We start from the raw sequence: 12,843 nt of genomic DNA on the forward strand, positions 1-12,843 counted from the left end.
AATAACCCATATAAACAATCGTTCACATGATTACGATTTATAAAAACATGTACCGTAAATGATTTTCCTCCCTCATTCGCAACCAGAAAAGTATTAAAAGAACTGTTAAAGGAAATATTTCAGTTTATCTTCTATGACAGACAGGAAATTAATCTTTAATATTATATAACCCATGTTGGAGTTTACATAACACAGGTTTATATCAATATTGATCATACAAATTTATTGTCTACATTTCATAGTTGCTATCAACATACGTATATAAATGCATATTAAATTTTAGTACGACCGGACACATTATATTCAATAAGGTTCGTAAAACACTCCATGACTCAATTTTCGTGCGCACATCCTGTTTTTCTGGAAAAACCGTAATCAAATAAGTTATCGATCTTTCAAACAAAGTATATATAAGACAAAGCAAAAAGATAAAGACAAGCTATTCAAAGAAATTGTGAATGATCAAGCAAAAGGAAAAATTGTAAGTAGTTCTTCTAGAAATAAATCACAGAACGTTTTCATTTTTCTAAATTCTAAATTCACAAAATATATATTGATAATAAAAGTATTTAAAATTTTACACACTAAACATTCGTATGTAGTATTATTTATAATTCTTAACTAAGGTAGCACAGCTATGATCATGAATACATGTATGTTGGCTATTCTAACTTTAATTAATTATAACTAGCATACATTATTGTTTTGGTCCAATATACATGATTGATGTCTGATGGAAACACATATATGAATCAAACTAAAACGGTTGATTCATAATAAAACAGGGATAAATCTTTAAATATTGGATTACAAAAGTCCAATGGGAATTCCAACCAACTGGCAATACAATGTCTAGCTCAGACGGAGGTAACAACTTTCTAGGAAGATAACAGTAGTTTAAAGATGTTCAAATCTTATAAATGGAACATAACAAACTGATGAAACTCCAAAAGGGGCGAGACCGATGCGTCGTCAGACATTTTGTAAGATCTTTTAGCTTTCGTTAAGTAGATCCTGCATATGTATTTGTTTCACAACAGGCCACACCTTCTACCAATTTCCGACTTCCCTGAAAAAAAGTGTAAAAAATAGGGACACCAACGACCGACACATGGTCAAAATAGCCCAACTTGGTAGAGGCACACAATGGGTGGGATAAAATCTATTTCGCGGGCGCTTTTTTCATATTCAACAACTGATTGACTCACCATCGGGTAGTCACTCCTTATGTTAAAGAGAAACTTATTTTTCTAATCTTGTAGATAGTATCAGCATGAAACTATATCTATTGCTTTTGACTCTATTGATGGCTGTACTCTGCCTTATTAGTCCAGGTAAGTAATCAACACATTTTGAAGATTAAAGGTTAATGATAATAAAAAACATTAGGACGTCAATTAGACTTCTTACATTCATTCTTTGTTAATTTATGTTTCATTGTCATTTTGCTTAGTTTCTTTTTTACCTTTTCTTACATCGGATTCGGACTTATTTTAAACTGAGTTTTACTGTGCGTATTGCTGTGTGTTTGTGTATTCTACATTACACTAGTAACCACAATTTAGATTGATTGTCCAAATAGGTATTAACCCTCTTTAAAAAAAGATTACTGAAATATTGAATAAGATTAACAAAAATTAAAAACGGGTTTCTATCTTATTCAATCCATTTTAAACTATTTCAATACCAGTCAAATAGATTCCTTTGCGGTCATTCAAGTTATTTTAAGATAAGGTTAACCTCCGTCAAACTAATAAGCCACGACCCCCGTTAAACTTAATTCAAACTGATGTTAATTCCTTTTAAACTTTAAAGTGTCCGCCTCCTTGTAAAGTAATTCACTCAAGTACAAAAGCAACCCCGATTGATATATCTATCGTCTGTCCATTCCAAACGTTATCGATTTTCTTTAGATAATATACCTCCAATAAATATTCACAATTAAAATGAATTAATGATAAATACATATCAGTAAATCAGAGACATATATACATGTGTATATATGTCTAAGTAAATTAAGTAAATTATAGTTGTTGATGCAAGACTTCTAGATGTTGCAAAAAAGAGAATTTTTGTTGAATATAATTAAAATGTTTAAACAAGGATTTGTATAGTCTTACTATACAATTGCTTGATTTAAATGATATAGTTCAAATTTGTCCACATGCAGTATAAGTAAATTAAGTAACTTATGGTTAATGATTATTTTCAGTATTTTCAAAACGGGTCCGTTTTCCTCTTTGTACGTGTCAGCTTAATTTTTAACCTTTCATTTCGGTCGAACCATCAACCAAACTATTATGACTTATGAATCAAAAGGCACAGGCACAGGGAATGAACTTAAGCAATAACAAGTTGAACATATCACGGGTGATACAATTATTCCTAGAATATAAACCCATGATGGCGTTTGTAAAATTGTCAAAGGAATGACTTTAATCTTGCTATAGGAACTATGTTTACATATAATATAAAAATAAGATTTTCTACCAAAATGACAAAATTGTCATACTTTCAAACATATTTGTTAGTGAGAAGTATTGAGCACATATTTGATATATGATTGCAGTATAATTCTAAATATAATGACAACCAGGTTGGTAACGTCATCGAGAATACAAACGTCCAATTGACGTGAACGATTTTAAATAATGATTTTACCTGCGATATTCAAAGATTAAAATTCCATTAACGGCACCAACAGACGTCTTTAGTTATACTCGTCTACAAAATGTAAGGTAGTTGAAGAAGAATCAAAGGAAATAACATGCGCATAATTATATTTAAAAGAAACGGTTGAGCTAATATTTATGAATATTTATGAAAAACGAATCAAAGAGGTTCGAATGCCATGTAGCTTCGTATGAGTGGAAAGTTCTTAATTGACCGTGCAGTATAGTGATAAGTTAACATAACGAATATTTAACATTTGTATTACAGGTCTTCAGAATAAGGTGATTTTTTCAAATTATGGTAAAATAAAAGAAGTCAATCTGCACACTGGACGACTATCATACCTTTTGACTAATCTACAAAGTGACATTCATTCTATGGATTATGATTATAAAAATAGATATATGTATTTTCAAAGATATAAAAAAAACGACATATTAAGGTATTTTAAACTTCTTTGAAATATTTTTAATTATGTTTTACATGATATATCAAAGTAAACATCTCTAACAATGCAGCTTAATTATTTCCTATTTACCCGTTTTATTAAAACAAATTTCAAAATTCAGTCATAATAGCAACAAATGTCTAGCATTGTCTAGCGTGAAATATTCTACCTCCTTTTTAAATGAAAGCATATAGATACATACAAAACTAATTATTTACTATATTGATACTATATCTATATTAGACATTTATTTAAAAAAAATGACAAACATATTAAAATTATTATAAACCTGATAAAAAACAAAAAAAAAACATATGCACCATTTGTGCACGTTAAACTTGAAAGCGAAAACAATGTAGATGATTTTGGGATGTGTTCAGTGATTTTAACATTACAGACGCGACAGGCAACAGTTTTTAGGCATAACAAATAATTAGGTTTTATGTTTTAAGTTGAAATTAAATTTCTGACATTTTCAAACTTCTTTTCGGAATCTTACGCATGTTACAGTGCATATAAACCCAGTTTATTGTCAGGTCAAAATGCTTTACGTTATTTTTTTGATGTACTTGGTATTAGATAGCTTTTTGTTTCTGAATAATATATAATGTTCATACTCTTTCTCTCCGTTGTAGCTTTAAGTAACACATTTATTTTTACAGTTAACCGGCTTCTATGGAAGCCATACTGTCTGATGACTTTTATGGGAACATTAGTAGCAAACATACAGATTACATAAGGAAGGAAGATTGAAAAAAAATAATCGATTCACGCCATACAACCAAAAGTCAGAGTACAGAACATTTACACAAAATCACAGTTCATTTTGTTTTATATACTTGTGACTTATTTATAAAATACCTTTCCTAAATTCTCAGTTGATAAATTAACAAAATATTTAAAAACAAAGGTTTCAAATCCCTCAGGGAAAATTGACCCACGTAGCATTTAATTATTATTTTTATATTCCTTTTTATCATAAAGCTTCTAAACTATTTTAAAATCCATTGCTCTCACCATTTTGAGTTTGAGCGTTCCTGATAAATGTAAATCCAGAAAAGCTTTGCATACGCGCCAACAGTTATAAAGTGTTATTTTCAATTTGTAACTGACTTGAGAAAGAGAGAGATGTTTTAGGTCTTAATTGTAATACGCAAATATTACTTGAAAAGCTTATGATAGATATGTTTCTACTTTTCTTTTATTTTAAGATTTCGTTATCCATCAGATCAAACGTATACCTTTGAAACTGTGACTGTGGCAGATACACCATTCGGTATGGCTATAGATCCATTACACAGCCATGTGTATTGGACAGAATTTAGCACTAGCAGGCTTTATAGATGTAATTTAGATGGGTCAAACAAATTAATAATACTACAGGATGCTCAAACACTCTTTGCTCTTAAATTAGATTTTAAAAATAGGTTTGTATATATCTAATCAACTAAAAATAAACTAAAAGGAAGTCGGCCACACTAAACTTCATGAATTAAATTTGATAGATCATAGCTGTTACATGATACGTTAGGGCGTCTATATCTTGTTATTTTACAAAAAGATTGCGTGTAAACTAGATTCCACACGAATTATTTAGAACACACCAACACAATGATGAAATTTAAACTATACATGAACAATATATTATAATATTACATATGTAGGGGCATTCTACTGTTTTCATTGGCTATTACGATCACGTGTTTTGGACAGAATTTAGCACTAGCAGGTTTTATACATGTAATTTAGATAGTGTCAAACAAATAATTATTGCTACAGAATGCTGAATCACTCTTTTCTCTTAAATTAGATTTAACAAATAGGTTTGTACATATTTAATAAACTAAAACATGTAAAAAGAAACTAAAAAGAAAGTCGGCCACACTTAACTGCATGAATTAAGTTTGATAGATGACAGCTGTTACATGATAAGTTAGGGCGTTTATATTTTGTTATTTTACAAAAGATTGCATGTAAACTAGATTACACAAGAATTATGAGGAACACAGCAATCAAATAATGAAATTTAACCTATACATGAATAATATATTATGATAGAGAGATAGTATCATAAAGTAACATTTTATGAGAGTTTTCAAATCTTTTATTTAAAATGCAGATGGCTGTATTACAGTACATTCGTGCCTACCAAACTACGACGGTCGAGATTAGATGGTAATGGAATACACACATTGGTACAGGGTATTTTAGGCAGAGTAGTTGGTTTGAGTATAGGTATTTCATCCTAAATATTATAATATGAAAATAAATAAAGTATTCATAATTTACCAAAAAATAAAAATTACGTTCACTTTGATGCAAAAAAGAGACCGATGACACCAAAGGAACAATAAACTCACAAGTCGAAGAGAAAACGACAATACCATGGCGAAAAAAACGAGACTACTACGCAAACACAAACAACGATCCGAAAAATACTACACAGAAAAACACAAACCTCACAGCAAACCGCTGGTGATCTACGGTGCTCCAGAAGAGTAAGAAGATCCTGCTCTACAAGTGTAGTGTAGTGCAAATCTGTTAATAACTCCCCAAGTGAAGATGTCACAAAAAAAAAGAGTACGGAATTGCGACTTTGACAAGAGGAACATATCAAGGTCTGACCTTTGACACATATAATTCACAATGGTCAACCCCCTCATACCCTGACACATATAATTCACAATGGTCAACCCCCTCATAATATCGTCGGTAAAACTCTCAGAGATATGACTTTACTAACCTTGAAATTGTTTATATATTCAAGACGTCATTGTAGCGGTCATAGTCAGATTTCTCCCAGATGTATGCAACCATTTGCGTTATGCATTTGCATTCATGCTTTTTCAAAAGTGATGCTATTTTTATTTAATCATTTATTTTGAATGCAATGTGTTCGTACTATTTCAAACTTTTTTTCATTCCCAAATAAAAAGATGAATAAACACATAACTAAATAATACAGTTGTTAATAATATGATAAAATCAGAACATTGATAATAATAATTATAATAGTTATAAAAATAATAACAATAATGATGTTAATAGTAATAACAATAATAATAATAATTATAATAATAATGATATCGATTAAAATAATAATTAAAAACCAATTGTTTCGAGAACAATTGAAGGTCTGTCAATCCAAATCTTATTCATTGTTGATCAGCAAATTTGGATGAAAAATAGTATGTCTGGTTTTCAAGAGAACATATCTCACAATGATTCCCAAATACAAGGTTTATGAGCTTTTAACTTAATAAGGGAGGTATTATGCCACTTCTGCTTAATTCAAAGTGTCACCTATGGTGTCATGTAAAAGCTTTCTTTACGCTGATTCCAAATATATATGGTTTCTATATACTTTTGCCTGAAATTAGGGAGATACATTGTTCTTTATGGTTTACAAAATGTCACTTCCGGTTTCATATGATACCTGACTTCACACCGATTCCGAAAATATAAAGTTCATAGTATTTTAACATGAAATTAGTGCAAACAATGGCTACTTCTTGTTTACAAAAGCCACCTCCGGTCATATGTCTGCAACCTTATGTTTAAGACCCTATGACTTTTTTATGTACCAATATGGAGTTATAGCAAAGGTCAAAATCATGAGCACCAAATTAACCTTTGATCTTGACCTAAATTTCAAGGTCATAGAGCATTGACCTCAAACCAAAAGACCTTAGGTGTTTACTATATATGGTTAATAATATATATCACCATACAACTCATTTTTAACAGGAGAGGGGAGAAAACTCCGTATCCTTTCAACCAAAATTAATGTGCAACTTACAATTGAGTAAAAATATTTTATACAGTTTCTGAGGAGTAGCAATAAAAGCAAAACAAAAAATAGAAATAACCTTGACACTTTACCTTGACCTTTAAATCCTAAAACTGTTAGCTACCAAATAAAGAATATTATTCTTATCCAAATATAATCACATGGATGTGTTTAATTTTGAAATATTAAAATATAACAAAATATTGTTTTACTATAAATGAAATTATATCAATATTAAGAATAGAGTTTCATTGATAAAAACATTAAAAAGTAAGGCAATTTATAGATGCAAAATGAATGTCATTTACTTAAATTCATCATAGCCCCTATTCAATTAAAATTATTATTTAACGTTAAAGAGATGTAGATAAATATGTTTTTTTTTATTTTTAAAGCTGTTTTGTATTATCATAAAACTTCAACATTTTGTGTGTAAGAAATCATTTATTAAATTAATAAGTCCAACAATTCATTCAAAACAGCTATGAATTTCTGATATCAATAATTACATTAACGGTACCGATTTCACTGCACCAGATGCAAATTTCGACAGTTAAAGTTTCTTCATAAGTTCTCGAGGCCAAATATTCGAAAATCAAAAACACTACTTGCATGTTGAAGAGCTGATAAGACTAAAAATGACCAAAGTAAAGATAACTCGGATAATAAATGTTGTAAGAACTATTGTTAGAATTTTTTTGTTTTTCAAATCATGAATGATTTATTAAATATAAGTAACTGATTTAAAAAGGATTGTGTATGAATTTCTAAATGACTTGGCATATATATTTACATGCGTGTCCGTTTAAGTCCTTATCGTGGTATTACAAGTACTATTTAATTGAAATATTATTAAATATTGGTCAATTTAAACTATGATCAAACAAGTTTTGAACAAACTTTCTGCTCCCATTATCATGCTTGTTGATAAATTTGCTCGGTGCATGAGGCAGCATTAAAACCGGCACTTCGTTTTGCTCAACAATTCGTTTCTTTTTTTATTATAAGGTCTTTCTACTTTTCCGTGGAAAGACCTTCATATTTGTTTTTATTATTTCTTTGTTCTTCCGCCAAATATTTTCTTGCGCTATTTTTTGTTTTTGTTTCGCAAGATGTCGACTAGATTTTTGCAAATATAATATCGAACAGTTAATACGCTTTTGAAACTGACACTGCCTAATCAAACACCTTTCTTTGTAAGAGTTATCTCCCCAAACACCGTTTATCTTGTAAGCACTGCTACTTCGCAACCACTACAGATACCGACAAAATTTATTTCCAAAATTACTGGTCACATCCAATCGGAACTACTCGGCCTTTCTGATTGCACGAAGAATACTGCATAGCGAGAATGGCCGAGTAGTTACGATTGTGGACATATCCTCAGTATGTTGAGAATAATTTTGATCGAAGCAATATGATGACTCTATATGAGAGTGATTTCCCTTTATGTATTTGACAAAGGTGAAAAGTAATTGTAATACTTAAATTATTGATAGAGACATAGAACATTTTGATTTGAGGTTTCTGGTCCGCTTTAAAGAAAATGACCATGGTCAAATATCAGATTCATGTTCTTATTTTATACTTTTATTTGTTATCACTATTGCCCACAATCTTTACGAAATATTGACGAAAGGTTTGTACTAAATATCATAGTTGTCGTTGCTAAACAAAAAAGTGTTCTGTGTTATTTAATCGTGGTTTTCTCCCCTAAATTAAGATTTATGGTGACGTAACTCATTCACTATATACAGAAGAGACTTGTAGTTTTGTTATTTGAGATCCAGGTTTCATGACCTTAAAATTAAAGTCAAGGTCAAAGGTAAATTTAACGTTCTAGATTTTGACCATAGCTTTAACTTTTATATTACTACATGATGAAGCTATGGGTCTTTAATATTAGGTTGGAAGACATATGACCTTAAAAATGTCAACAGGAAATAATCTGTTGAAACCGAAAGAAGTCATTTTCATACTTATTTCATATTAAAATACATAAAAATATTTTTTTTTTAACCAATGTGAAGTACCCTATCATATTTAAGTGGAAGTTGGAAATCATCTCCCTTTATATTTAATGAAAAAGTACATTCAAACCATTTATTTTTTTATTAGCTATTATTTGAAACCGAAAGTAACTTGATAAGCAATCGTCTGACTCCAGAGCTACTCTTGTTCGTCCAAATTTGTCTGCCAAAAGTGAATTCTACTTGGTAGAAAGGCCTTCAATTGTTCTCTGAACAATTATTTTATGACGAATAGAAGGTCTTTCTCTGTTTCGTTAAAAGACATTTTGATTTGATTCTGATTATTATTATTTTTTCTTCCGCCAAATTTTTTTTTTGTCCTGCTTTTTTGTTTCGCTTACATATTTGATATATGGTATCGAACAGTTTATTCGCTTTTGTGACTGTGACCTTTTAACCTTTTTTGTTTTTGTAAGAGTTATCTCTCCGAACTCTGTTTTTCTTGCGATTACTTCTACTTCGCAACTGTTAAAAAACCCGAATTTTTATTCAAAATTGCTCGTTATATCCTCAGGATATGGAGAATTATTTTAATTGAAGCAATCTGGAGACTCCGTATGAGAGCTATTTCCCTTCATGCCTTCAACCTAAGTCAAATGTAATTGTAACTTATAAACCTTAAGTTATAGAGACAAAGGGTCTTTTGATTTGAGGTCCTAGGTCCTCCTAAACGGAAATAAGGTCAAAGTCACAGGTCAAAGTCATGTTTTAATTTTGACTCTTGCTTGGTATGGCTATTACTGAGAAACTGTATAATATATCGACAAAAGTTTAAAAATATGTGCATTTGGGTTGGACAGACCTTCAATTGTTCTTTGAACAATAAGTTTTTAATTGCTTCCATTATTCTAATTCTCATTTTTGCAATTTGCTCAACATAAATTCAACTAAAGCTAATCATACATTTTGTCATTTCAATATTGTTCTTTTTTAATTTGATTTAGTTATAGATATAAGCTTTGCAAAAACCGATTTGCTTTTGAGCACTATGAAGATGGGGGTTTATTCCGATTAAATATAAGCTGAACAAAACCGCTTTGCTTTTCAGGCATATAGGGTTGGGTGTTCTTCCCCCAGCAATGAAATATAATCGATCGGAAATGAAAACAATGGTATAGCTGAAAAATTCAGCGAAAGACGGAACTCAGGACTTTAGATTTATAGCTACTCCTATCCAAAATTCATAAACAACACTTTATAAATTTCATATGTCCGAAGCACTTTTCTGGATTCACCTTCATCAGAAACGTTCAGAGCTTTATGACCATAATAGACCTAAAAATAATAAATTATAATTAAAGCAATCTAAGGTTCACTTTGCCTGAGGGAGTTGCAATCTTAGTTTCTTAATAATTTATAAATTTATTAATCATACATATATTAAATATCAAAATGGGAATAACACCTTTTAAAAAATGCTTTAATGAACGTTTACTCAGAAGGGGAATCAATTCCTCTGTTCCAGTTATTTAATGTACAGAAACCATTCGATTCAGATTATAATCAAGATCGACTTTATTGGATGGAAGATAGTAGTGGCGGTTTGAAATCTAGCAATTTCGATGGGACTAATGTTATAACAGTTTTCACCACGAATAAAACTTCTACAAACTATGGAATTGATGTGCATGGTAGCAATGTATACTGTGCAAATTATAATCGCCTACTTAACGTCACAGTATCACCAGCAATTAAAGCTAATGCCATATACACAGATACGGAGGAAATTGTTGCTGTACTTTTTTTAATGAAAAACGTACGTATATTACCCATGTCTAGGTCTTTGTCATAAAGACATAATTTTATCATAACGCATTGAATCTTCGCATATTTTTTTTTCAATTGAGTTCACTTGGATACAAATATGTATTAAATAAACTCATCACAGATACCAGGATTAAAATTTAGAATGAAACTTCTTAAGGTTCTAAATTTAAATAACTGATCCAATGCATTCTGCACAAAAACAAAAATGTGTTTATAAAATATTAATCTGTATAGTAAATATGTTGGTAATGTATTCAATTGCATAATTACTTGAAACAGAAGAGCTATTTTTAGGAGGTTTTCTGCAGTTTGTAGTTTTGTATTAATATGACATTTATAAGACGAAACATTGACATTTTCATGTTGATCATTTCTTTTTTGTATGTTTCTTGTGCTTCATTGTTGTAAACTATGTGGTGTCGTATAGCTGCTTGCACTCTCATGCATATATTTAATTCAATTACCAGTTGCTGATCTTAAATATGTATGAAAAAGCGAGTTAACCAAACTTGATGATTTATTTATGTTATTTACATGCAGAATTTCAGGGGTTGTTTTAAGGAGGTAGCAAAACAGTTTTTAGGTTTATGATCTGAATAGTTTTCGACACATTTAAAACTAGTCTAATTAATAAACTTTTATATACCTACTTGACCCTTAAAAAACACTTTAATGTTATGTATTAGTTACAGACGATGCGTGTTTACTACTTTCAACATATCTTTAACTTAAAAACACATGACAATCAAAACAGTAACATATACAAGTTCGTCTTCAGGCGACCACTACTTATCTTTATACATGATGAAGTTGTATCATACGTATATATTACAACACATATGATATAGCTGTATAGCATTTGATCATATAAGCTATGAAGCTGTATAATTTAGATAAATAACGTGTTGAACAATATCGTTCTGCTGAGTATCTCATATCAGTAAAGTGTTAAATATAAATGTAGCATCATTGTCATTAATAGATAAACATCAGATCAATCTGTGATTTTAGAAAAAGAAACTACAAGTTCTTACCTTTGTGTAGCCGCCGCTTTACACGTTGCACCTGACTTGTCCGTTTCACCGCCAGGCAAAATCAATGACGTAATACGCAGGAAATCGGATGGTTTCTCTAGCCACAAGTACACGCACACGTACAAGTTCCGATGATAAAACTCGTTATATAACTGATTGACCTTTGATTATAATAACATTCACTGTACCAATTTACTGAACCAGATTCGAAGAAACGACTATTGCTGTGAGTTATTGCGCGAGGCAATATCATTTGAAAATACGAAACTTAATACAAAATAGCTGATACAACCAAAAAGTACTAACTTGCCATAACTTAATTCAAATATCTTTTTTAAAGTAAAATTCATTTTTTTTATTTCTTTACTTAGATACATATATATTCTAATTAGATCATTTTTTTCCCTGTTACACATATAACATGTATAAAGTGATTTGCTTTGAAGATATGTATAATTATATCTTAGTTCTATTTAGCCTTCATTGCTTTACTTGGCATTCAATGGTGAGTATATCTCTTTATTTAAAGTATAAAAAAAAGTACACGAGCTCCTATCAAATATATACATATTTAAAGATATTATAATTGAAAGTAGTGACATTAGGAAATTGCCTCGAGACTTTTACATATAATCTACTTGTAGAAGAGTACATACGTGAATAAATTCTTTATTTCATGATGTGCACAGGCACTGCTAATGGCGAATTTCTATCGATGTGGTAAATATTTATTACTCAAAGGATGAAAATGTCAGCGTCATTTTAGTTTTAAATATGTTACCATCATAAAGTGATTTTTTTGAAAAATCAAAGATCTCATTGGTTTTACATTGTACTTGCATTCCAATAAATAGAGAAAAATAACTCTTTTTGTCATCTGATGTTTGTGTTAAGATTATTTTTTGTGCAGTTGTTTTAGCATGTTTAACAGAACACTATAGTGAGAATCAAATTGGTAAAGCAGTTTTACAATGATAGCAAGTATCCTTCTCAATCCTACAATGTAAGTATTAGTATTTCTTGTTGTAATTAGTTAAGTTTATGATAATAGTATTAGTCCAGTCGATTTGTGCAGATTTTTTACAAACTTGCTCAGATTGT

The 12,843-nt window shown here is 30.1% G+C and overlaps 1 protein-coding gene across 1 annotated transcript; it reads left to right on the top strand.

Annotated features, from left to right (window-relative positions):
• Positions 1-344: 344 nt before the first annotated feature.
• Positions 345-12,092, top strand: LOC139502981 (low-density lipoprotein receptor-like). The gene is made up of 6 exons (XM_071292653.1): positions 345-481; positions 1,263-1,334; positions 2,941-3,115; positions 4,333-4,548; positions 5,241-5,356; positions 10,438-12,092. Exons 2-6 carry the CDS (start codon positions 1,274-1,276, stop codon positions 10,731-10,733), a joined length of 864 nt encoding a protein of 287 aa, XP_071148754.1. The 5' UTR covers positions 345-481; positions 1,263-1,273; the 3' UTR covers positions 10,734-12,092.
• The last annotated feature ends 751 nt before the right edge of the window (positions 12,093-12,843 follow it).

Source organism: Mytilus edulis, chromosome 14 (genome assembly GCF_963676685.1).
Source record: "Mytilus edulis chromosome 14, xbMytEdul2.2, whole genome shotgun sequence".
Taxonomy (NCBI): Eukaryota; Metazoa; Mollusca; class Bivalvia; order Mytilida; family Mytilidae; genus Mytilus; species Mytilus edulis.